Source organism: Megalobrama amblycephala, linkage group LG22 (genome assembly GCF_018812025.1).
Source record: "Megalobrama amblycephala isolate DHTTF-2021 linkage group LG22, ASM1881202v1, whole genome shotgun sequence".
Taxonomy (NCBI): domain Eukaryota; kingdom Metazoa; phylum Chordata; class Actinopteri; order Cypriniformes; family Xenocyprididae; genus Megalobrama; species Megalobrama amblycephala.
Window position 1 is genome coordinate 28,415,084 of NC_063065.1, and position 26,985 is coordinate 28,442,068.

General features: G+C 37.2%; 2 protein-coding genes across 5 annotated transcripts in view; one reads left to right on the plus strand and one right to left on the minus strand.

Annotated features, from left to right (window-relative positions):
- The window catches only part of LOC125258394 (LYR motif-containing protein 4B), a 92,456-nt gene extending 69,081 nt beyond the window's left edge, over positions 1-23,375 (minus strand). For 2 of the 4 annotated variants that reach the window (XR_007182601.1, XM_048175317.1), the window contains exons 1-2: positions 23,248-23,343; positions 1,163-1,283 (exon numbers count right to left, since the gene is read on the minus strand). Coding sequence is in view for 3 of the 4 variants with exons in the window: in XM_048175317.1 (XP_048031274.1) it covers positions 1,163-1,283; positions 23,248-23,333 (207 nt within the window). In the remaining variant the exon portion in view is untranslated. Of the gene's footprint in view, positions 1-1,162; positions 1,284-23,247 lie in introns of all 4 variants that reach the window. The other 2 variants (XM_048175316.1, XM_048175315.1) reach the window with 2 other exon arrangements.
- fars2 (phenylalanyl-tRNA synthetase 2, mitochondrial) overlaps positions 23,128-26,985 on the plus strand; it is a 191,258-nt gene continuing 187,400 nt past the window's right edge. The window contains 1 exon segment of the mRNA XM_048175314.1: positions 23,128-23,229. The gene's annotated coding sequence lies outside the window, so the exon portion shown is untranslated.

Below are 26,985 nucleotides of genomic sequence, written 5' to 3' on the forward strand. Positions count from 1 at the left end.
TGAGGGGAAGCGGGTTTGTGTATTAACTCGCTGTCAGAAAGAGATTAGAGAGTGAGAAAGCGCAGCTAGTATCGTGTATCTATTCTGCGGAAAATGAGTACTGGAAGGGTTTCAGATATTTCAGTATCGATATGTATCGAAAAAATTTATATTTTTGACAACACTACATTGCACTTAGTTTATTATTTCAGATGCCTTTTAAAAAGATTACAACAGAAAAATGTATATTTAGGCTATAAATAAAATTAAACAAGCTACTGCTGAAATCCACCCGCATTTGGCAGGTTTGGTGGCCATGCCTGCCTCAACGGGAAGGGGAAACCTTTAGAAGACATGTCAAAATCATAAGAATCAAAGTCCCCCAGGGATCTGGCCCGAATTGGAGTTGAATTATGGGAACAAAATGCGGGACAGCGAGGCATCAGCGGTCATTAGTGGTGTGTGGGACATGCCAGTGGACAGGTGGAAGCCAAGCAGGTGTTCATACATACATATATGCATCTGAAGATGACTTCCTCCAGCTCTCAGGAGGATAGAGTGAATTATACGGGAACAGAAAGACAAGATGAAGCCCACTGCTCCTTCATTAGGTACACCAGCAGAGCGAAAATGAAGTTTGATAAAGGCGGCTGTTCTTTTAACACAAGAGGACAGACTTTAAATTAAACAGCATGATAATCCATATAGGCCTTTCTGCATATCTCACTATGAGATATGAGGTCACCTGCTATGCAAAAGTGTAGCTGAATTTGTAGTGAATTACAAGGAACATGTCCAAAGTCACCCTTGCAAACTATGCAAATGGACCAATCTGATATTGTGCAAATCTGATGTTGCTTTTACAAAAATGAAAAATAAAGCTAGAGACTTTCTAAATCAGAAATAAATGAATGGGCGGTGTTTTAACTGTAGTCCATCCACATGATTTATTTTCAGCATTAAATATTTATATTTTATGTAATATAATTTTATTTTAAATTTATGTATTGTATGTATTGGTGGCTGAACAACAAAAACTGGTCTTGCACAGCAAGAAAAAAAGAGGGAAGTGTGTACAAAATGTTGTTTTGGGTTGTCAACTACCTCCCTCTTCTTATTTCTCAACAAACTGTGCAGAATCCGGAGATTACAAAATCTATTTTTTGGACCAGTGCATTAGTACCTGTCTTTGGATGATGGCCAAACTCTCCCGGGCCCTGTTCAACAGCTCCTCCACAACTTTTGGATCTTCCACTGTCCGGTTCTCCCTGAACGCATCTCGGACCCTCCGTAGAGCATATGTCCTACAGAAACAAATTAGATCACTCAACATTTTACATTTGCTTGCTCATGCAAAATTCACTACCATAATGACCGTCAGGGAATCAACATTTCTGGCAAAATTTCACGGTAAAAAGCTCTATTGTCAATAGTATGGTGATGCATGAAGCACCGCTACTTGATCACCTGGTACAGCATTGCGCTTGTGATGCGGAGCGCTTTGGAGTCACAATAAAAATGATTAAAAACTTGTAGAATCAAGCTAAAATAGCATGGTTGCTTCAGCAACTGTGTTTTTAGCTCACATTTGTTTTTGTTAACACTACCAGTTGGGTTTAGTGTAGGTGTTACGTTCAGGGCTTTACATGAACTTTTTTGCTCACCAGCCACTGTGGTTTTCCAAAGTTACTAGCCACTCAGCATTTTCACTGGCCAAAATTTTGACATCGATACCATGGGGGAAAACTGCCATATAGATATTTTTAATATTATCTCATAATTTGGTGTATTAGGCTGCTGTCACTTTAAGACCTGACGCATGGATCCATTATACTGTTATACACAAGTTTTCTTTCTCAACTGTTTATGTTCACTTAAAACATAACTGACTGTGTTTATGTGAATACTCACCAAGACTGGAATTTTGACATTATTTTCTGCATATTTGACCTTTTAAGTGCAAAAAAAGAACTCAATTTAGTACTGAGAGGGGGCTTTATGTGTGCGCACTTTGGGCGTGAGCACAAAATCTGTGGGAATGAGTAAAATTATGCACAATATTACAAAATTCAAGCCCTGTAACATCATCAATATTGATCTGTGAAGGGAGGTGGGATAGGGTTAGATATCTCAGTATTGATATGTATTGAAAAATCACTATTTTTGACAGCACTACATTACATTACACATATTATCAAATTCAACCCACCAAAGTGGCTAGTAGGAGTGACTGCGTTACTCACCACTGCTGAAATCCACCCGCATTTGGTGGGTTGGCAGGTGTTAATATCAAACCCTAGGCTACGTTATTTCAAACATGACACAGCATAGTGTTGTCAAAAGTACCGACTTCGATACCAAGTCGATACTGAAATTTTAAAAATGTGACGCTTTGAGCACTCACCAGACATCTCATGTCCGAACCCTTGTTTAGCCTTACGCAAAACACCTAATGAAATAACTGGATTTCAAACATGAAACTTAGTCAAGCAGAAATACATTTGACACTCAATTTTGAAGGTAAGCAGCTTTATCTTTATCTCTAGCTGTCTGGAGCTGACAGACATAAACATCGATGTTATTCCAAAACTCTGAAAGATCACAAGACCCCTGCAAGGTTTATAAACTAAGGCATTGAAAGCAAACATATTCCCATTAGTTACACACAGGGCCCTATTTTAATGATCCAAGCTCATGGTCTGAAGCAACATGGCGCAGGTGCAGTTTAGGGCGTCTCGGAATCCTCTTTTGCTTAGTTTAACGACGGAAAAAACTGTTGGCACATGGTCCAAAAGGGTTGTATCTAGTCTCTTAATGAGTCATGGGTGTGTTTTGGGCATAACGCGCAATAAACTTAATCAGAGTGTCATCTCCCATTCCCTTTAAAAGCTAGCTGCACTTGCACCATGGCAGATTCACTATTTACATGGCGGAATTTGCAAGCGGAAAGACTGATCGCTTCTCCAGAGAATCTTTTTTTTTTTCTTCCAATATTTAAAAATGTTTGTGTGCTGCTGTGCATCCATGTGTGTGTAAAAAGCAGTGTACGTGTGCTGTGCACCCGCCTATAGGCACATATTAACAAAAAAAAAAAAAAAAAGTTTTTGTTGGTCAATGGAGCAGTCGTTTTTAGTTTCCTCAAAATAGCAACACGCCAACAATGCACCTGAACACACCTCGTTTTCAGACCAGCACGTCCATGTGCAAACAGATGGGCACGAGTGCATTTGCTATTTAAACAACGTGGTGGTGGACGTGAAAATGATAACTGTGTCGGACTGAGACTAGCAAAAAAACACTTGCGTCGTGCCTGGCGTCGCATTGCGCCGGGTGTGTGATAGGGCCCACAGAAGTCAAGTCTCTTTTATCAGTCATGATGTTACTGCCCCTCTGTTTGTGCTGTATCTCGATGGGAGAACTCAAAGTACATTAAGTAATGAGATCTGACTGACAAGGATGCAGTGAGCTCATCACTCCGCAGCGAGGAGACAAGGAGCGCGCTGACAGCGCATTGGGTGAAGACAAACTCAGTCACATTTCTTCTGGATGACAGAGTTCATTAACGCCAGCGCCGTGTGTGCCACATGCTAATAATGGTGCAGTCATTAGACAGCCAGTTACTAAGCTGCACATCAACACTTCTGGGGAGAGAAAACCAGAGGAGGAAGCACATCTCCAGCCTTTTCATCTCGAAACACAAGCAGTGTGGGGCATACGGAGGCCCCAGTGCCACGCCAAGATCAAAGTATTGCCTGGCACCCGAGGAAACACCTCCACCAAGACGAGGCAACTTCGCTTTGACAGCCAAATCCAAGCCTCCCACCGTTTCACGGGATGAGGAAGAAGAAAAAAAGGGAGAAAGGCAGAGTGGTGAAAGAAAATCTGCAAATAATGGGAGAAACCCACAGAGAAAGAGAGAGACAGAACAGGTGAGAAGCAGCACACTCATGAGGAAGCTGAAAAATCTTAGATCATACACTAAAAAAAAACAACAGATGACAGATGCAAAATTGTGTCTTGAGAAGGAAAAGGGGCAGTTGCTAGATAAGGAGCGAGTCATCTTTAGAAATATCACAGTGACAGACACTTCAAAGGAGTCAAAAACGAGCAGCCGGCTTTGAAGCACACATCATGTGCTCTTTCAACGGCTTGTGTGTATCAAGTGTGACAAATCTGAGGTCAAAATCTGAGTCAAAGCCATGCAGAACAAGTGAAATCTGTATAAATAACGGATCATTGAAGTCATCTATACACTTTTTTTTGGATATAACACAGAACTTAAAGCTGCAGTCTGTAACTTTTAGCACTCTAGCGGTTAAATAGAACTGCATGCGTCTTGCGGAAAAACATTGTAGCTGGAGCCACTTCTCTCTGTTTATGTCTATGATGAGTCACGCAGGTACTAGGCTACTCCGCAGCGGTACGAAGACTAGATTTGACCTTCAGACTTCATGCCCACGAACTGTTGTCTGAACATCTGATGCATATGGCACACTTAACAGGATTTTCAAAGCTGCATCTGGTTGGTTGAATTCTACAGGATGTCCAGGAGAGGTGTGTATCGCGTTCTTCAGCAGTCCGCCTGGAAACAAATGGCGTGACACCAAACCCCCTCGTGGAAGAAGAACGGCATCGTGTTTACAAGTGTGACAATGAGCGCTTACCAGGATCAACTAAAAGCTGGATTTATGCAAAGTATGTGAAGTTTGTGGCTCCATTGTTGCAGTAAACTTCCACAGCGTTCTTGAATGAATAGTTTATTAGATGCACGCCGGTCTGTTATTGTAGGGAGGTCGACATTTTCACGCCCCTAAACATGACGCGGAACAAAACTAACTGTGACTGGTTGCATTACATGTCAGTCAAACGTCCTCTTAGGTGGTCTATGGCCAATGAAAGCTGTGATAGAGTCCAGACCTTCTGCCATCAGTCTGAAGGTCCGGCTATGTGAGACTAACCCGAACCAGTCTGAAATAGTCCGAATATAAACACTTATTATAGGTTTACCGTAGTGATTCAGGATAAGGAAAAAAAAAAACGTGGTTTGGAAAATGGATTCAGGATATACTTGCTCATTATTACATTTTTATGCATTTTGAACACAAAAAGTAATGGACAGCAGCTTTAATATTAAGTACATTCTGGCTTCAGAATGGAAATAAATAAGCTACATGTTAAAGTAATAAGCAATACTTCTGGTTGACACCTAGGCTCATAAAAATGAAAACGTATTCCTTTTCACACAAATAATGATTACAGGGGCAGATTATTGATTAATAAAGACTGTATTCCTTAAATTCCTTAAAGGGGACCTATAATGCCCCTTTCACAAGTTGTAATATAAGTCTCTGGTGTCCCCAGAATGTGTCTGTTAAGTTTCAGCTCAAAATACCCCACAAATCACTCTAATACAACAACTCTTCCTCTTCTCTAAAGCAGCCCAACATGGCCTCACCCCCTTTGTTCTGTGTTCTCAGGGGCGGGGTTTATGTACATTTTAGAGTTATTGATGTCACTAACCCGGGAAGAAGCTTGTTGTAGTCCCTACCAGCCGTTTGTTGTAGTCCTTAAACAGTGAATTCTTTAACAGAAAATATCTCCCTTTTCAGTGAACTTTGAGCATCGTAACTTTGCAGATGTTGTTTATGCAACATTACACACTAAGTTAAAAAAGTGAAATCATAATCAACCACCCCTTTAAAGTATTTCCTTGCACAATACTGTTATGACCTCAAAATAATTTTATCATAGTGCATGATTTGAAATACATTTTTACTTTTTCATTAAATAACAAGCTCCATGTTTAGCTTTTCTGTTGTAGTAAACTTGCTCAGTAGCTCACCTAATACTAGCCTGGATGCCAGCCGAACTTAGCCCCGCCCACAACATTTTGAGGTCGGGGAGTTCGGTCTGGACTCGATCCGTAGAGGAGTAATTATGCCCGAACAGAAACTGTTCGGACCAATCACATTGTCAGGGCGATGATTGACAGATTATCACCAGAAACGTAATCAGCCACGTCATCAAAGAGCGCTTGGGGAGTTTGATTGACAAGCGATCTAACCAATCAGAACGCCGCATCCGCTATTTTGTCCGACAAAGCAGTCAGGAGTTAGAAGATTAACATCGGTGGAGTTAAACTTGAAAAATTGTGCATATTGACGTCTTTCCGCGTTTGAAACAACATTCATTCTCATGTTCATTCATGTTTATTTGATGCTATAAATGGACTAGTAGGAAGAGATGATCGGTTCACGAGCCTCTTGAGCTGAGGCGCTACAGCAATCTGTCACGATCATGGTCACAACACATTAAAGAGCCACAAAACGGTTTCTATTGTTTGAATTTTAATAACTACACAGTTTGAAAGCTGGGACTTTGTTTAATATCATAAGTAACCTGCTCTGTCTCGTCTGTCGACGTGTTGTCAGTTTCCTCTTTGCTCCGCGATGTATTTTCCACTCTGTGTGGCGGGACAGCGCCACGGCTTGTCGGACAAAGCAACAGTAACTAAGGGGGGTGAGTCTTTGCGAAAGGTCAATTAGTTTACAACAACGATGGCTGTTGTTGAAGAACTGAGATTCCGCCATCGCGTCCGTTATAGAAGATATCGACAGCGCATTAATTTTAAAAGAGGAACAGAGGACCGCGATCAAGGCATTTGTCGATGGGAAAGATGTCTTTGCCGTCCTTCCTATGGGATTCGGCAAAAGTTTGATTTATCAGCTGGCCCCGATGGTCGCTAAGAAGAGTTCTGTTGACAACTATGCGTCGCTCAACATACGTCACTTACTCTGTAGCTCTGATTGGTTGTAGGTCTATCCAATTGAGGTCTTTCCTGGATCGGTTGAAATACGCCCCCATAATCAAAGCCCAATGGAGCAGAATCAGACTCATATTCGAACTAGAATTGAGTATGACCACGTCAGGCTAACCTAATACAGCACTGCCCTTGTGACGTGGAGCGCTCCAGTACGAGTCCTGTGAAGCACGAATCATGATAAAAGAGCTCAAAGACTTGTAGAAGCAGGTAAAATGGCACGGTTACTTGAGTAAATGTGTTTTTATCTCACAGTTGCTATTGTTAAAGCTATTTGTTAGGTTTAGTGGTAGTTATTTTCAAACGTGATAGAACATCAACCCTATAGCGCCACTCAATGGACATTTAATTTCCAAACTGCCACAGTATATATAACAACCAGCATAATAAAATGTTGCCAGAATAACGTTCATCTGTTTTGAAAAAAAATGAAAGCGCTTTTAGCGCCACTCACTGGACATTTCACTTTGAAAGTGATGCAACAAAATGTGTAAGAAGCAATGTATTACCATTTTGTAGAAATGTCACCACTGTCACAAATTCCCAATGAGCCTGGGCTTGCTTATTCATTGAAATCCACTTGTAATGTTAGTCAAGCTTCACATTTTTCTGACTAATTCTCAAGAAAAACAAAAACAGTAGCTTGTCCAGTTTGCTACTGTAGCTTTAAGATTTCTACCTGCAAATGACCCCTTCTATGAGTTTTGGGTTGCAGGTTTTCAGCTGGGTCAGATATATTTGGCATTTTCACTAAGGCTACGTTTTTTTTTTCCCCCTTTTTTTCTTGTCTCAAGAAATATCTGCGTCTACACGAAACCACTGAAACGATTCAAAACTACGTAGTATACATGCCAGACCAGTATGTGGCGCTGTAATTCTGCCACAGAGATACACTTAAAACAGCAAATAAGACTTGGAGCATGCACATAAACCTTGCATGCTGTATACAAACTTTAGTAAAGCTTAGAAATAACACTTTATTTTGGCTCAGTAGCTTCTGAAGCACGAACACAAGCATCTAGAGTCTGCTATTGTTGTTGTTGTTGTTGTTGTTGTTGCTGTTTTGTGCTGTTAGCAGCGTCTGACTAGAGGTCGACACGTGGGGTGATGACATCACTGTTTCCCAAAATATACGGATAGGCTGTACCACACGAAAACAGCAAAGGTGGCGTTTTCAGATTTATCCACTTTGGGACCCGGTTTCAAAAAAATAGCGGTTTTACCTTCCGAAAACGCCGGATCCGTGTGGACGAAACGCCTATCAGATACAGAATTTGTACGTATTTACAAAAACGTGTCTCTGTGTGGACAGGGCTTAAAACTGTACAGGAACCTCACCTTCTTGATTTCACTAAAATCTAATGTTAGCATTTTGCTAAGCTAACAGTTTGATACTCAAGCTAAAAAATTCTAATATTGGGTAAATTGGTACATTTTGATTAGGCTGACGGTGCGTCTGAAATCACGTACTGTCTGAGTAGGTACTACATGTGAATTTGAATTTAAAGTATGTTCTATATAGAATGAAATGGGGGTAGTATGAATGTAATCCGGATGCACTACATTCACCATATCACGTGACCTACCAGCATCAGCTTGTGTCGCTTCACCTCCATTGATAAATCCTTTCCCGTGGCTTCATGGGATAGTAAAGTGTCCACTGAATGCACACTTCAGAATCGAATACTATGAATTCGAACATAGTAGTTGGCGTACTGTTTTTTGCATACTATATAGTAGGGAAGTATTCAATTTCGGACGCAGTGTGAGCATATTTAATCAATAGATTTCAGAATTTAATTAAACATTTAATTTTCACATTTCTCTCTGTTCACCATTTTAGATTCATTTGAAGAGCTTGTTGAGATACATGATAACATGACTTCCTTCTCTGTGAAGGATACATGTGATGATGCCTAACAATGCCAAAACAAAAGATCGAAATGATCAGAGCAGAGGCCTTCAAAATTAAACTTCAGACATTTTTTTGTGCGACATTTTTCAAGTGGAAAGCAAATCTTCAAATCAACAATACAACAGAATAGAGGGCTTTGTATGTTTCTATATAAAGTAAGGTCATCTTAGCGCAACAAATTCTTCATTTTACATCACTTCTCATTACATCAGACACCCGGTTATTAATAAACCACTCATATCATCCCTTCGAGGCAACAGCTGATAGATATTTTCAGTATTTTCAGCCATCTGGCTTTAAGGTCATCAACAAGACAAAGCATTTGTCAGGAGGAAAACAGAGACCGATCTGTAGATCCGTGGTGAATTCTGGTTGGGCCCATCGGACAATTAAGCAGTTGGTCTTTGTCACCAGCGTAGGAATGGCTGATTCATCGAGCGGCACGCATATCGAATCCTCAGAGAGACACTCATCCTCTATGCCAAGCAGCCAGACTTAAATATGAGCCATGATGCGCGTGACAGAACATTGAAACGCTTGTGTTTTTAAGCGAATGCGTCATATTGTCGGATATGGTTAAGCTGACCTTAAACAAAAGGCATAACATGCCGTTCGATTGAATGTAGAGGGTGGGAGCGTGATTAACACATGGGCAGCTGAGAGAATGATATTTATAGAGATGAACAGGAACTCTTGCTTAAGATCTTACGACAGCAGATTAGCAAGCTTTTGTTCTGTAGGCGACAATTAGCGTAGCATCACCCATGGGCAGTTAAATACACACTTAATTCACCTCAACAACACAAAACATGAGTAATAATGGGCATCTAAAAGAACATAAAACAACTTGTTTCATGGTTCTGTGAAGTGGAACCAATTATAATGGCTTAATATTTAATGACACCTTCAGCTGTAAATACACGGGCCATGTTTTATTAGCTAAAGATGCTTCCTGCCCCTGAAATGAAATTCACACGTACAGTTTAAAAATGATGAGTGTGGCCAAAATCTTGTTAAAAGAACTGTGCAAATATAATAAGAGGAACAAACAAGAAGAAAAAAACAAAAAAAACAAGGTGAGGGGAGAAAAAGAAATAAGGAGAGCTAGTGAGAACAGAACTGAAGAGATGAAGAAGAAACAAGATGTGGAAAAGGAGACGAGACAATGTGAGAAGAGATGTAAAGTGATGATAAGAGACAAAAGGAGAAGAGGACAGAAAAGAAGGAGTGATGAAAAGAGATAAGGAGAGAGAAGTGAGAAATGAGACCAGGTGAGATGAGAAGAGAGAAGAAATGAGAAAAGGAGAGAAATATAAGCAGAGATGAGAGAAACAAAAGATGTGTAGAAACAAGAAGACAGGGCTCTATAACATTTGATTGCAGTAGCACCGGTGCCACAAAGTTTTACAGATGGTGGCAACAGCACTTGATTTGGTTGCACTGGGGGGATTTTTAATCATAAGGATAATTTAATCATAAAATTACTATTCTTTTGCATTAATAAGTCCACTTACTAATAAGATTACACATTTATTTCTTGGAAATGCACATTTGACAAAGCACTGAGCTTGAGTGGAGATGCAGATAAACTTTTATTAAGAACAGTAACACAAAACGATTTAAAAATCTTTGTAAATGTAACATTGTTCTTCTATAGTATCATACTGAATTGATCAACAGCTTCAGTGAGTATAAAATGAGCGCTCTTTACTTGCTTTCTGTGTAATCCAGTTGCAATTTGAATAAAAGTTTTTGTTTTTCATGAGAACTTGTGACTTTTCCTACTTCATACTTCAGTACAAAAGAATGCCAAACTTTGACAAAAAATGATTTCTTGCTGATAAAGAAGAGATGAAACAAGATGAAAAGAGAGACAAGGAGAGAAAAGGACCAAAAAGAAGAGAAGAGGAGAGACAAGATGAGATGAGAAGAGACAAGAACTAAACAGAAGAGATGAAGACAGAAGAAACAAGAACAAGAGACAAAAAGCGAGATATGAAAAAAGAGATGAAAACAGATGAGATGAGAAGAAAATGAGAAGATGCAAGAAGATAAATGGAGAAAGAGACCAGGTGAGACAAGCAGAGAAGATAGGAGAGAACAGGAGGAAAAGAAGAGATGAGACGAGAGAAGAACACATGAGAAGACAAGCAAGATGTAAATAGAAGAGACATTGAAAGACAAAAAGAGCCACAGAGACATGAGTCTCGATCAGACAAAACAAGATAAGGACAGAAGAGAAAATAAATAATACAAGAAACAAGGAGAGAAAAAGGAGATCTGAAAAAAAGAGAAAAAAGATGAGGCAAAGAGAGAAGAAAGGAGACGAGAAGAGACAAGAGGAAGAGAAACCATACAAAAAAAAGGAGACAAATCAATTGGAGATGAAATATAAGAAATAAGACACAAGGAAAGTTGAGAAAGAGAAAAGACTAGACTAGAGAAAAGACATGAGACGAGAAGAGACAAAACAAGGCGACATAAGGACAGAAAAGAAAAGAAATGAGAGAAGAGACCTTGAGAGAAAAAGAAAGTAAAGAAGAGATGAAACTAGATGAAAAGAGAGGAGAAATAAGTCGAGACAAGGAGAGAAAAGGACCAAAAAGAAGAGAAGAGACCAGATGAGGTAAGAAGAGATGAGACGAGAAGAGACAAGAACAGAACAGAAGAAACAAAGGCAGAAGAAACAAGAACAAGAGACAAAAAGTAAGATAAGAAAAAGAGAAGAAGAGAATGAGAAATGAGCCGAGATGAGATGATGAGAGAAAAAACGATGTGATGATGAGACAAAACAAAGAGATGATAAGAAACAAATTGAGACCTTGAGAGAAAAAGAAAGTAAAGAAGAGATGAAATGAGATGAAAAGAGAGGAGAAATAAGTTGAGACAAGGAGAGAAAAGGACCAGAAGAAACAACAAGAGACAAAAAGCAAGATAGGAAAAAGAGATGAAGAAGAGAATGAGAAATGAGCCGAGATGAGACGATGAGAGAAGAAACGATGAGATGATGAGACAAAACAAAGAGATGATAAGAAACAAATTGAGAAGAAGATGCAAAAAAAAAAAATAGTGACAAGAAGCAGCAGGAATAGAAATGGAGAAAGAGATGAGACCAGGTGAGACAAGCAGAGAAGAGAGGAAAGAACAGGAGAAAAAGAAGACAAGAAGACATGAGAAGACAAGCAAGACATAAAGAGAAGAGACATCGAGAGACAAAAAGAGCCACAGAGACATTAGTCTCGACCAGACAAAACAAGACAAGGACAGAAGAGAAAAGAAATGATACGAGAGAAAAAGGAAATCTGAAATAATGAGAAAAAAATGAGACAAAGAGAGAAGAAAGGAGAAATAAGTTGAGACAAAGAGACAAAGCGAGAAGAGACAAGACAGGAAGAGAAACCAAACAAAAGCAAAGCAATTGGAGACAAAATATAAGAAAGAAAAGATAACTCTTCTCTTTTAAGAAAAGATAAGAAAGAAACAAGACAAGCTGAGCAAAGAGATGAGAAGAGAAGAGACAAAACAAGGTGACATAAGGGCAGAAGAGAAAAGAAACGAGAGAAGAGACATGGAGAGAAAAAGGAAGATTTGAAGTAAAGTAAAATGAAACGAGAGGAGATATAAGTCGAGACAAGGAGAGAAAAGGACCAAAAAGAAGAGAGACAAGATGAGACGAGACGAAGAGAAGAGGCGAGTCTGCAGCGCTGCAAACAGGCTGTGATGTCAGAGCTAGTGGTGGAGATGAAGAGAGATTCTCTCAGAGATCAAACCCACAGAGATGCTACTGAAGCTCAGCATTAATACTGAAACATCAAAATTACAGCTGGAGCTGGAACTTACAGACGCTGCACTGAGAATCAACAGAGACTAGTGACAGCACATTATCATCTGAAACGGGAGGACACGCTCAACTTTAGCAAACATATATTCATGCCCGTGAAGACGCCAGAAAAAGTAAAGCCTTGAGAATATGAGCACCAAAGTACACAAAACCGTTTGCTGGCCATAATTATGGACAGAGAAATTCACTTTACAGCTAGATTTTACACCAAGGCAGTTTGAGTGCGTGTTCGGAGCCAGAGCCTAGTTTCAAATCAGTCCTTTGTCTTTTAACAAACAAAGCATCAGCTCTGAACCAAGAAAAGTGGTTCGTAAGTAGCACCAAAACATTGCTGGTCTAGAAGTAAGAACTGCTTGCATCAGGATCTGTAGGCGGGGTTACTGTGACCAACACCAAACTTGTGACTGCTATTTTTTAAATAGCAGCTAATCGAGCTAATAGTTGAAGCCGATGCATCTTGAACAAGCTCGGTGTGTTTGGCGCTGCTGCGCTAACGTTGCTGTCAGTGGTGTAACTTTGTTTTAAAAAGTGGGTGGGACAGGAATGTGTATGTGGGGGGGGGGGGGTGTATTGTATTACAATAATAATATTAATAATATGATATTAATCATTAATATCACGTTACGTTAGTCTCGAGAGTATGTACATTAGGTAATAAATGCGTGGATCCGCTTTTAATGATGGATTGTCCTGATGGACTAGTGGCAGCATTTTCGTTTAGCGTGCAAGAGGTTTTCGGTTCTAATCCATTTTTTTTTTTTTTTTTTTTCTCATTAAAACCAAAGATGTTCATCAGTGATTGTATATCAAGAGCAGGGACACTTTTATGTGTATTTGGTTTTGTGATTTCAACTGAAGGAATAGAGAGTCTCTGCAACAGTTAAGCGATAGACTGACGCGCTCGATGTTTCAAAAAGTGGTGGGGACAATATCGACCCTTTCAAAAAGTGGTGGGGACATGTCCCACCCGTCCCACCCGCAAATTATGCCTATGGATGCTGTGAAAGATGAGACGTATACAGTGACGCAAGACCTGGCTCTGTGCTGGCTCTCTAGCCCGTAGAAAGGCAAACCTGTTCTCAGAAGGCTCGTCAGTTGAACCAACTCCGAACTAGCAATAGCACTAGCTCTGAACTAGCACCTGGTTCATGCTGGTGGAAAAGGGGTAACAGTCAACAGTTCTAAGAACCTTTTGTGGAATGGAAAGATTCCATGGATGTTAAAGCGGTCCTGATTATGATTTCACTTTTTTCACTTTAGTTAGTGTGTAATGTTGCTGTTTGATCATAAACAACATCTGCAAAGTTACGACGCTCAAAGTTCAATGCAAAGGGAGATATTTTCTTTTAGAGAAATCACCTTTTAAGGACTACAACAAACGGATGGTTGGGGCTACAATGAGCTGCTTCCCAGGTTAGTGACATCACAAACCACATTTACATAAACCCTGCCACTGAGAACACACAATAAAGGGGGTGAGGCCATGTTTGGCTGCTTTAGAGAAGAGGAAGAGTTGTTGTAGTAGAGTGTTGTTGTCATTCCGTCATTTTACGCCGGACTGCTTCACAAACGAGGGTCAATTCAACGCTGGATTTGAACAAAAGATTAACATGACGGCACATGCTAGTCGATGAGTTGAACTCCACAGCATCTACATAAATTTATCCACTAACCATTCAGAAATGTCCAGTTTCATTCTAAAAGTTGTAACTTCTTCCTGAGTCTCTCCATCAGAGTTCGACTCCAGTTTGAACAATGTAAGATTAAACACCATTACTGACAATTCTCATTTTAGCTGCGTGAGATTCTCCAGCTTTGTTGTAACCAAAGTGCGAACTGTTAAGGCTGTTTTGAGCTGAAACTTCAAAGACATATTCTAGGGAGACCAGAGACATACATTACATCTTGTGAAAAGGCACATAAGTCCCCTTTAAAGATTCTTTGTGGAACCATCAATGCCAATAAAGAACCTTTATTTTTTATAGTGTACCTCACTGAATACATCTGAGCACATGTAGTCACGTTAAATGCAGCATGTCAAATAAGAAGACATCAGCTATGAATAAATAAATACAAACAGAAGAGAAAATATCACTCCGTTTCAAACAGGCATCCCGGACACCTCACTGACACAAAGTAAAGCGGCTTGGCAGGCGAACACTTTCAAGGGAGATCTGTGAGATTTCACACGCAAATCTCTGTGTGATGTGACGAGCTGATTCCCGATCACTTATTTATCTTTGGACTTTAAAGGTTTATTTCTTGTGAGCTTTATGAATAAGACTGAGCACAAATATGTCGTCATTGGCTCTGCACTAACGTCGAGCTGGAGGACCACGGGGGAGGGTTATATTTAACGGGAAGATGCTTTACGTAAGAGCTGCCCTACTTTCTGCAGTCTACACTTGCAGCCGTATTGTTAAATCTGCAGTATAGCGTGAAAAAAATTTGCTTCCTCTCCTCAAAAAGAGTCTTTCCTTCTCTCTGGGTGCGTGTTGTGAATCTTCTTTCTTGGCAGATCTGATATTTTTCTTACCTTCCGTCAAAATCAACATTTCTTTCATCCTCCCTTCTCAATCATTCGCTCTCACTGACTGAATTTGTTTCCGGCTTTCAATCATCTCGCAGTCGCTCTGAGTTGTCCTGCATTTCATTCACTCTCTCCCCTCCCTGCATCTCTCTCTCTCTCTCTTTACATGCTCTTTCAACTTCTTTCCTCCTGCGTAAATTTGAGAATTTCAGATTATACACACGCAGCTCAAATCACAACCCAAAAAATCCCATTTGAAGGTGTATTACACTGCATATCTCAAAAACGCCAAATACGAGTTACCATCTGCATGTTAAAAAACAACAACAGCAACAAATTTTTAGGCTTTGAATAATTTAACAGAATATATTACACAGTTAGAAAGCAATGTGCACATTGGTTTTCTCTCTAAACAATGGCCGTTGTTAATGAAACATGAGCATAACAGATTTCAGTGTAAACTGTTTGTAACCATTTGTGATCACTGCGACAGATCAGGTAAAAAATGGTTTAATGAACATTTTACAGTTTCTTCCACTCATGCATCAAGAATGATGGCCATTGTTACGAACAATTAAGTAATATTTGTTCTTTTTAATGATTTATAATGATGCTGATTTTATTGGACTTAAGCTCAGCTTTTGTCACAATAGAATAGATGTGATTCATATAAAGCAGTTATCCCTTTTGGTTGGAATTCGTGGGATGGTTTTAGAGTGGTTCAAGTCTTATCTCTCAAATAGATCATTCTCTGTAAAGTATGGTAACTTTGTTTCAACAACAGTGCCTGTCACTTGTGGGGCTCCTCAGGGTTCTGTTATTGGCCCTATTTTATTTTCCTTGTATATGGGTCAATGACGTGACGGGTCTCTTTTTTTTTTTTTTTTTTTTTTTGTCCAAAGGCCTTAATAGTAATAAAAAACAAAGATATGACATCCAAAGTATGTAAGGTAGTACAACTAGATCTCTTTTATTGAATCCAAAAGGTTTTAATTAAAATTTTCTACATATAAAGGCCAATACAGCCATTTCATTTGTGATTAAAATATCTTAAAATGTAATAAATGTATATATTTTTTATTCTGTCATGATTTTATAACATCATATATCAACAAATGGTATTAAAATTATGTGTAGAAGTCTTTGCTTTGTTATGAGAAATAATGTCTGGAATTTAATTTAATTAATAAACTGGAATTTATTAATTTAATTGATGTCATTCGGAGTAACAAATATAAAGGGACCATTTGGATCAAGTCATGCAGTCAGTATCATGTGACAGGATGTGACATCATTCAGACACCTGCAAAGGACAGCATGGTCATGAAGCAAAGTAACTAACTCTCTCTTAACTATTTGAAAAATTCATGTTTTCACTCGCTCATACGCATGTCCCAAAACATCAGGTCATTTGGTACAACCGCTATAAAACATTTGTAAAAATGTAATATTTTAAAAACTTGCGCTAAATATAAAATGTCTGACTGTACTTTTGCTAGCCATCAGCCTGTTAGCTTTGTTTGAAAATATTGTCATTCGGTAAAATCGAAATTTTGGTTAAACTGAATGACTTTTTTGGTGACAAAATGTCCATCTTGTAAAAAATGACAAAAGCAGAGTTAATTGATTATAAAAGCCACATAATCTCATTGTTAACACTTAATAAAACTTCAAAAATAATTATATCTCAATAACGTTTTTTTTTTACACTTTTAAAAACCTTATTCGTCAATGACCCATACGTTTCCCCTGGGCTCAATTTTTTTTAAAATACGGCATGTCTTACCTTTTGTATGCTGATGATACACAGATTTATCTTCCTTTGAAAGTAGGAGAGAACTATGGCTCTAATTTATTCTGTGCATGTCTAGGGGAGGTTAAGAGCTGGATGGCTCACAATCTGGTTCAGTTGAACCAAAGTAAAACTGAGATTATGCTTTTTGGCCCCATCAGAAGATGCTTAGACACGTCCACGTATTTAGGTTCACGGTCAGACTATTGCCGTGACCACATAAGGAACTAGGTGTTGTGTTTGACTCAGAGCTGTAATTTGATATGCAGATTAATGCCGCAGTTAAGAGTTGTTTCTTCCAGATTAGGTCTATTGCTTGATTAAAGCCTATTCTGTCGAGAAAAGATTTAGAGAAGGATATTAATGCCTTTGTTTTGTCTCGTCTGGACTATTGCAATTTGTTCTATGTGGGGTCCTGCCAGACCACTATTTCACATTTGCAATTAGTTCAGAATGCGGCAGCTAGGCTGCTAGTGGGTGCTAAGAAAAGTCATCATATCTCTCCTATTTTGGCTTCTCTCAAGTGGCTTCCAGTGGACTATGTGTAAATTTCTGTTGTATGTTTTTAAATCAGTGCATGGGATGGCTCCTGCTTATGTGTCTGTGCTCATTGCTCTTCGCCAAGCACCTAGGCCTTTAAGATCAACTAATATGTTATTGCTTACTTAAATGCTTTTAAAGCTGATGTCAAAAACTACTTTTTTTTTTCTTTTTAGCCTTTGAGAGGTTGGGCTAGTATCTGTTGTTTTAGTAGGATGTGTGTTGTTTTAGGTTGTGTGTTGTTTTTATGTATTGCTTGTGTATCTTGATTGTGCAGAACTTTGGTCTACAGTTCATACTGGTATAAATCAAGTGAAATGAAATGAATGAAATGAAAATGAAATGCTACTGTCAGAATAACAATAAAAAAGACATTCCAAAATTATGTACATTATTAAATAATGTACAGTGCATTTAACAGTGTTATTAAATCATTAGTGTTTTTTTAAAGATTAGCTTTAAAGGGATAGTTCACTCTCAAAAAATGATTGGGTGATTAATTTTTGGGCGAACTATCCCTTTAAGTGAGCATTACAGCATGCACAATTACTGTACATCCAATATCAGTCAATGTACAGTATATACATAACTCATATAGTGGATAAATGTACTAAGAAATTTGTTCTTCGTCAATGAGGCCCCTTGTAACTTTAAATTATGAATTTATTCAAGAATAGTTTTATAAGAGTTACACAAACCCACTCTACCTATGTTTACCCATGAGGTATTAATGAATTGTATTAATATTAACATTTGTATGCAGGCAAACCGAAAGGATTACAAAAGTAAGAGCTGCAAGACTGTTAACATATGAACACTGGCAGACTTTAGAGGGAGAATCAAAGCTCTATGGAAACGGAGTGGGTGGGAGATTATTTTCCTTTGCCTGTCAGCTTGTTATTCTGTGAACACTTTAAGCCTTTTATAGCTATTTGTAATATACATGCACTATGATGATAGAATATATGAACAATAACTTGTAATGATATTATGGCTTGATTTTCCCATATAAAGTGAGAAGCAGTGGATGTTTCGAATGACACACTATCAAACTACCCATGCTATTTCTGCAGTATGTCGACTGTGCACTGTATGCATTCAATATCTGGCTTACCTACAGTGCTACATTTGCCAAAATGTGCAGCTGCATTCAACAGAGCACACTGTGTGAGATTCTGTATCCCACGATGCACATGTACTTGACCTTTCATTTCCACTGTGACATACGAACCAAAAGTAATATGACATTTCTCAACACTTTCTTTACCGATTAATGGATCTGACCAAAAGTTTTTTAGACAAACTTGTTTTAAAAGTGCAATATAAAAAAATAATAATAAAAATACATTACATTTTTTTTTTTTTTTTATAATTTTAGGTAACACTAAATTATTTGAAAGAAGGTCATGATAATGTAGCATATTACTGTTTAAATAATGTATCATTACATACTGTTTCACATACTATTTTTAAAAATAGGGTGCAGTAAAAGTGATGGGAGTGGTGATGCAAGTGGTTTGAGTAAGAAACCAAAAGACTGTAGGTTCAAACTCTGAAAGAGTTGATTCATCACCATCATGTCCTTGATCAACAAAGTTAACCTCGCACAAAAAGACTCAATGTTGTACAGCCTTCTCTGCTCCTGGAGGGCCACAGTCCTGTAGAGTTCAGCAACACACTTGACTGTGTTTTTCAATTAACCCTGATTAGCTTGTTCAGGTGTCTAATTAGGGTTGGAGCAGAACTCTGCAGGACTGTGGACCTCCAGGAGCAGAGTTTGACATCTTTGGCATAGACTTAGGATATGCATGGCTGCACGATGTACTGTTTTAGCATCGACATGCACATTCACGATAGTCACATCGCAGGAAGTGTTGACTCGGAATTTGAGTTCACCTCTGTGTTGCTTCCATGCCGCTGACTGGACGGACGGAGTCACATGACTGCAAACGAGGTAATATGTTTATAAGGGGAAAGTATTAACAGGATTAAAAAAAAAAAATCAAATAACCGACACGGTTAGAGGTTCTGAATTTCGATTTCGATTACTTTTCGATTAATCATCCAGAACTACACTTCATGTTCTTGATAAAGAATGGAATACATTTTCTTTTTCTTTGTATTTTTATATCAGTATGGTCCAATATGAAGATTATCCTATTCAAATCAATGTGATAAATGAGATTAGTCAAAAGTAATATAAAAGTAATCATAAAGTCAGATTACATTACCTTAAATGTGTAACGTAATGGATTATGGAACTACAATTTTTGTCATGTAATTTGGAATCAGTAACTGATTACAATTTGTAAGTAATCTACCCAGCTCTGCGTCACCATTTTCACAAAACATTACATTTCAAAACATATTGTTTTCATAACTTGCACTTTGAAACCCGTTTTCAAAAGTTTGCGTTTTCAGGCTCTCAAAACACAGTTGTCATCAAGGGTGTTTCCTCAGAGGAGGCAAGAAAATTAAACAATGGAAAATTACAAAATTTTACATTAAAAAGTGTAAAAGTCACTCGTTTTTATAAAGTCCAACAGTGACACCTGCAGGTGAAGTTACAGTGGGAGGCTTGCCTCCTCTGTCCTCATTGAGTTAAAACAGACACCCTAAAGCATGCGCTGGGTTTAGTGGGGGGTAATTGAGAATGAATGGGGGAAAGTTGCGTGAGAGGAGGCAGTGCTTTGATTGGATATGATCGGTTCACGTGATAAATCCCGCCTCTTGTTTTGGTGTGCATTCTCATCAGTCTGAATGAAGATGATGGCATTAAACGGGACCTATTATGCAAAATTCACTTTTGCATGGTGTTTGGACATAAATGTGTGCTGGCAGTGTGTGTACAGAACCACCCTATAATGATAAATATCCAACAACTCCTTTTTCTTTAATCCCCAAAAATCATAAGTAGTGTCTCAGAACAAGCAGTTTCCAGATCCCTGGCAGTGTGACGTCACAAAAGCCACAGGCCCCACCCACAAATGTTGACAGACACTGCGTTTTAACATAGAACTGCCCTGAGCGAGTTCACAGCGAGTTGTACACAGTCCGCCATTGCTGCACTGACGAGAACGTCTCCCAAGCGTTTTAGGTGTTATGTATGGATGGATTAATCCACATAGCTCTCTCCATTTACTCCTGAAATCTGAGCCGCTGAAAATGAGGTGTTTTAATTTTGTTTTTGAAGAAAATGCTCCCTCAACTCTACCGAAATTTGTTTATATCTGCCTGAATATAAATATTATATATATATATATATCAATCACACTCAAAATACATTAATATATATTTTAATGTATATGTGTTATATATGTGAAGCACCATGAGACTCTAAATTAATTGCCACTAGGGGATAAATTAAGCACTAAACTAAACTAAAAAAAAAAAACTTTAACCAGGAAAATAAAGAATAACGGACATAAATTTACATTTGATATACAGTATATAAAAAATGTGAGGACTTTGCCTCATTTTAAAACACTATCGCACACCAATATATTATATACAGTATATATATATATATATATATATATATATATATATATATATATATATACAGTACAGTCCAAAAGTTTGGAACCACTAAGATTTTTAATGTTTTTAAAAGAAGTTTCGTCTGCTCACCAAGGCTACATTTATTTAATTAAAAAACAGTAAAAACAGTAATATTGTGAAATATTATTACAATTTAAAATAACTGTTTTCTATTTGAATATATTTCACAAAGTAATTTATTCCTGTGATGCAAAGCTGAATTTTCAGCATCATTACTCCAGTCTTCAGTGTCACATGATCCTTCAGAAATCATTCTAATATGCTGATCTGCTGCTCAAGAAACATTTAATGTGTACAATTGTACAAAATATTTGTGTACAATATTTTTTTTCAGGATTATTTGATGAATAGAAAGTTCAAAAGAACAGTGTTTATCTGAAATCTAATCTTTTGTAACATTATAAATGTCTTTACTGCCACTTTTGATTGATTTAATGCATCCTTGCTGAATAAAAGTATTAATTTCTTTAATTTCTTTTCAAAAAATAAAAATAAAAATTCTTACTGACCCCAAACTTTTGAACGGTAGTGTATAATGCTACAGAAGCTTTGTATTTCAGATAAATGCTGTTCTTTTGAACTTTCTATTCATCAAGGAATCCTGAAAAAAAAAAAGTACACAACTGTTTTCAACATTGAAAATAATCATAAATGTTTATTGAGCAGCAAATCAGCATATTAGAATGATTTCTGAAGGATCATGTGACACTGAAGACTGGAGTAACGATGCTGAAAATTCAGCTTTGCATCACAGGAATAAATTACTTTGTCAAATATATTTAAATAGTACACAGTTATTTTAAATTGTAATAATATTTCACAATATTACTGTTTTTTACTGTATTTTTAATTAAATAAATGTAGCCTTGGTGAGCAGACGAAACTTCTTTTAAAAACATTAAAAATCTCAGCGAATCACAGCGTGCTGATATACAGCCATATCGCACGGCTACTCGTGTGATATTGCTCATATATATATATATATATATATATATATATATATATATATATATATGTATATATATATATATATATATATATATATATATATATATATATATATATATATATATATATCAGTGGTGTGCAGCAATTTTTTTATTTATTTATGAATCAATGTAAATTCATGTGCATTACTCTTAACGTTGACACATCTTCCTTGTTAAATGAACATTACTTTACATTACATCAAAAAAGACAAAAAGAAACCAAAGACAATTCGATTTTGTAATTTTACATTAACAATGTAGCTAATGTTCTTTTTATCAAAACCAAGTCAGTCTCATCAAGTTAGTGTTTTAAGCAGTTCTACATTCATTCCAAAATAATAACTAAAGGCAATAATAATTTAAACAATATATTTTATTTGTGTATTGATGTTTTTCTTTTTAATTGTCAACTTAGGCTATTTTGGATCATCAGTCATGCTCCGTAAACACCGTCTGTCACACACACGAAGATGTATTTTTAATTTCATCAAGCTGATTGCACTAAAAACCCGCAGTCATCATGTTTTCAGTTCATTTCAAGTTTGATTTTGACGTGACATAAAGCAGTGATATCTAACTGGGTGATCTGTTTACTGACTTTTCAATTAGTCTTCCCATTGACGCCATCATTTGTTCATTCAAACTGACGCGCAGAACGTGCACGTAAACAAGAGGCGGGATTTATCGCACAAACCAATCATATACAATCATAACCAATTACATCCAATCATAGACATTGCCTCCTCTCATGTGACTTTCCCCCATTCATTCTCAATTACCCCCACTAAACCCACCGCACGCCGGAGTCTAATGATTTTCTATGGTTTTCTATGAGAGCAAAGGGAGGCATGACTCCTGCTGTAACTTTACCTGCGGGTGTCACTGTTGGGCATTGTTCCTTAAGAAATACGAGTGACTTGCGCTCTTTTTAATGTCATAATTTGTAATATTTGTGTTGTTATGTAATATGCATTATTTTCTCATCCTATTTTTTTTTTTTGAAGAGGCAATGCCTCCCTTGCCTCCTCGGAAGAAACGCCCATTATATATATATATATATATATATATATATATATATATATATATATATATATATGTGTGTGTGTGTGTGTGTGTGTGTGTGTGTGTGTGTGTGTGTGCATCATATCTTCTAAGAATGTATTGAGATGAATATTATTCAAAATAATCGGACAGCATCATCCTGTACAAGCCACAGAGACCATTGCATACATGAGCCGAGGTTGTACTGCTGATAAACACAGGTAAATTCGTATGATTACCTGTAGTTATACGAGGGGAATTTCTTGCTCTCTTTCAGAAGCAGTCTGTAGAGTGACAGTACATGCTCTCTGCCGGACGCCGCCATGATGGAAACAAAGCTGTCAGTTCGACGCAAGGACCCAATAACAGCTACAAGAGGAGCGCCTGAGTGCATACACTCTCTTTAGTGTTAAAATATAAGATCCAAGCTAATTTTCAAGTTTAACTGATGAAGTATTTTATATTTTAAATATCGTAATGTAATGCAGTACACGTAATGTGTTATAAATTAATATATGCGATGAGATTTGGTGTTCATATTGATCAGGCACATCAGCAGGCGTCTCAAAAACAGCACGCGCGTCCAGACAGAGGTGAGTGAGGGGTTGTTCAGTAGTTTCATGCGTTGATTTGCACACATGTATTCTGTATTTGTTAATTATGAAGTGAGAATTACTGTCAGTGTGATAATTTGGCGGCTGTTATTTATTTGAAGTGTGGCTTGTCGTTATAAGTAATGAGTTGTCAGTTTGAATATAAATGGCAGGCTAGCTAGAGCTCATGAGTCTGAGCAGATTAATCTCAATGACATTCCTCACACAAACAAACACAATATCTGACGTTTATATTGGTTGGTGCCCTGCAATAAAATATATCAGACTCGTTAATCTGACAGTGTCAGATTTTCAGACCTGTGTTCACTATTCCCACATGAAAAAATACTATAGAAAGTTATAGTAAATACTATAGTGTTTTTGAACCATACTATAGTAAATTGTAATATACTATATATTATATATTGTAGTATTTACAACACTTTGTTAATGAATGCTACAGCATATTGTACTATTAACTATAGTGAACTGATAAACTGTAGTATACTTTAGTTTTTACTACAGTAGTGTATTTGTAGTATAATATACACTTAGTATAGTATTGGGTAAAGTAATTTGTTTATATTACTATAGTTTTATTATCACAGCAACTATAGAATTATCACAACATATTAATTCAAGTACATTACTATAGTATGGTTCAAAAACACTATAGTATTTGCTATAAATTACTACAGTATTTTTTCATGTGGGTTGTTTTCCCACTGCTGCTTTTTATAGCAAACTATTTAATTTACATGTTACAAATAACACCACTTTTGTGTGTATGATTTAAATTATTAATATGTTTTGTCTCATTAACCCCCCTTTTTGAGCATGGATCTGAACTTAAATGGTTGTAATTTATGATTATTATTTTCTATTTTATTTTTTTAAGTAGAAGACACTAAGCAGATTATAGCAGAAGTGCTCTTCAAAAAAATCAAAGTGTAAACCAGTTTACTGTAAATAAATGTACTGAACTAAAAAAATGATACAAATATATGTTTTACAAAATAATTAGGGCTTTTTTGTTAGAAAATTGAAGTTAAAGGGTTAGTTAACCCAAAAATTAAATTTCTGTCATTAATTACTCACCCTTATGTCGTCCCAAACGCGTAAGTCTTTCGTTCATCTTCAGAACACAAATTAAGATATTTTTGATGAAATCCAAGAGGTTTTTTTTTTATTATTTATTTATTTATTTTTTTATCCTCCATAGAAAGCAACATAATTACCACATTCAAGGTCCAGAAAAGCAGTAAAGACATTGTTAAAATAGTCAACGTCACTACAGTGGTTAAACCTTAATGTTAAGAAGCGACAAAAATACTTTTTGTGCACCAAAAACAAATCAAAAATAATGACTTTATTAGGGATGTAACGATTCACTCAACTCACGATTCGATATGATTCACGATATTGGTTTCACAATGTGATTTTCTAACGATTTTTAAATTAATCGATTAAAAATCCTAAATCAAATAAATAAATACATGAATAACACAAATAAAATAAATCTCTTCATATGGCTGAACAAGATGTTTATTTGCTCTATTACAGGCTGAACTATCTGTAGCCATTTAAAATTAGAAGCAACCACTGCATGTAAATCACGATCCCAATAAAGATGCTGCATACATGCAGCATGAGCAGTTTTTAATTTAAATTAAATTGTATACTTTTTAACATTTGAAGAAAAAAAATTTTTTCAGACTTTAGCTTTGTGAAATTACGCTACATAAAACTTCATAACAGCAGACGGGCTGCATGAGAACGCAAATTCACTGTCTTGACAGCAGGTGGCGCCTATGGAACAGCGGCAATACAGCGCTTCCTTGCTTACCGCTGTAAACAAAGCAGTGCTGCCTGCTTATAAAATCTACTTTAAAAAATTAATTGTACGGAAGATGAAAAGAAAATACCATCTAAACTTTTCAGAACCCAGTCAGCTCTCCTCAGATATACATTCATGTAAACCCCCGCCCCCAAATGTATCGCAATTCATTAAGCATCTCAACCGACTTGAATCGTCACATATTTTAATCGATTTTCAACCGATTTCAGATGCATCGTTACATCCCTAGACTTTATTCAACAATTTCTTCTCTTCTATGTCAGTCTCCTATGCTGTTGACGCAGTGAACACAGTGCTGTACTTCCGTGTTTACTTCCGAACGCCGGCTCAGTATTGGCCGAATCTGTTCACGTGAGCAGCACGACGCATGCGTGTGATGCTGATGCAGGAACTGACCAATAATGAGTCGCCGTTCTTACGTAGAACACGGAAGCTCTGCACTGTGTTCACTACATCAACAGCGTAGGAGACAGGCATATTAGTTATAATACTGACTATATTCATTTATGCATTTCCAATTCTTAACATGCAATTTTTTTAATGTGTAATTATTTTAAAAAGTACATATGTAATTAAATAAAACAAGATTTTAGGTTTTATTAATAAGATTAATTAATAAGAAAAAAAGTAGATCAATAATCGTTTTGGAATCGGATCGTGACTTCCAGAATCAGAATAGGAATCGGATCATAAGGTGCCTAAAGACTCCTACCCCTACTATACAATGATTTATTGCTTGTCTTTGTTGAATAATACAGTAGATTAAGAGCTTTAAAAAGAATCGCATATTAATCGTAATTGCAATATTGGTTAAAAAAAAAAAAAAAACAAACAGCTGAAACTCCCGCCGACATGTGGAACACACCGCAAAAACTAGACAGACATGAGCCCGACTAGAGCCGTCGTGTGCAAAAACTAGCTCGACAGACACTCAATGACAGCCTGACGTTGGCAGACCTTTGGCTTTGTGTGTCACGCCCTTTATGTTTACAGTGGCTTCCATTTTACCACTTTCCACTTCCGTTTCAAGCTAAAATCTCTATCAATTAGATTGCACTTTTGCTAACAAGCAGACAATTGCAAATCCACAAATTGCATTTTAATCTGTTTAATATGTTAGCTATCTGATGTAAAATGAAGTCATGATCCTTCAGCTTCCTGGAGCCTTTAGTTGTCTGGCATCTTTTCAGAGCTTTGTTCATATCATCAGAAACCCATCAGATCAACCCATGGATCTGGCTGCAGATCTAAAGTAGAGAGCCTCCAATAGAGCTTCCAATTATGTCTACTTTGTCTGTGAAATGCTGGTTAAGGGAATCATATGCCACACTGTCTAGTGAAGAGTGGATGTTTGAAGATCCTTGTTCTAAAATTAAAGTGTGAAGTAAGTCACATCTCAAATGAATGTCACTGTGATGTGTTAAAATCTCTGTGAGTCACTGCTGGAGATGTTATGAGAGGTTATGTTATGACTGCCATCAGTAAATTGAATGCTTTTTTTCTGATTCAGCAGGGTTGGACATGTA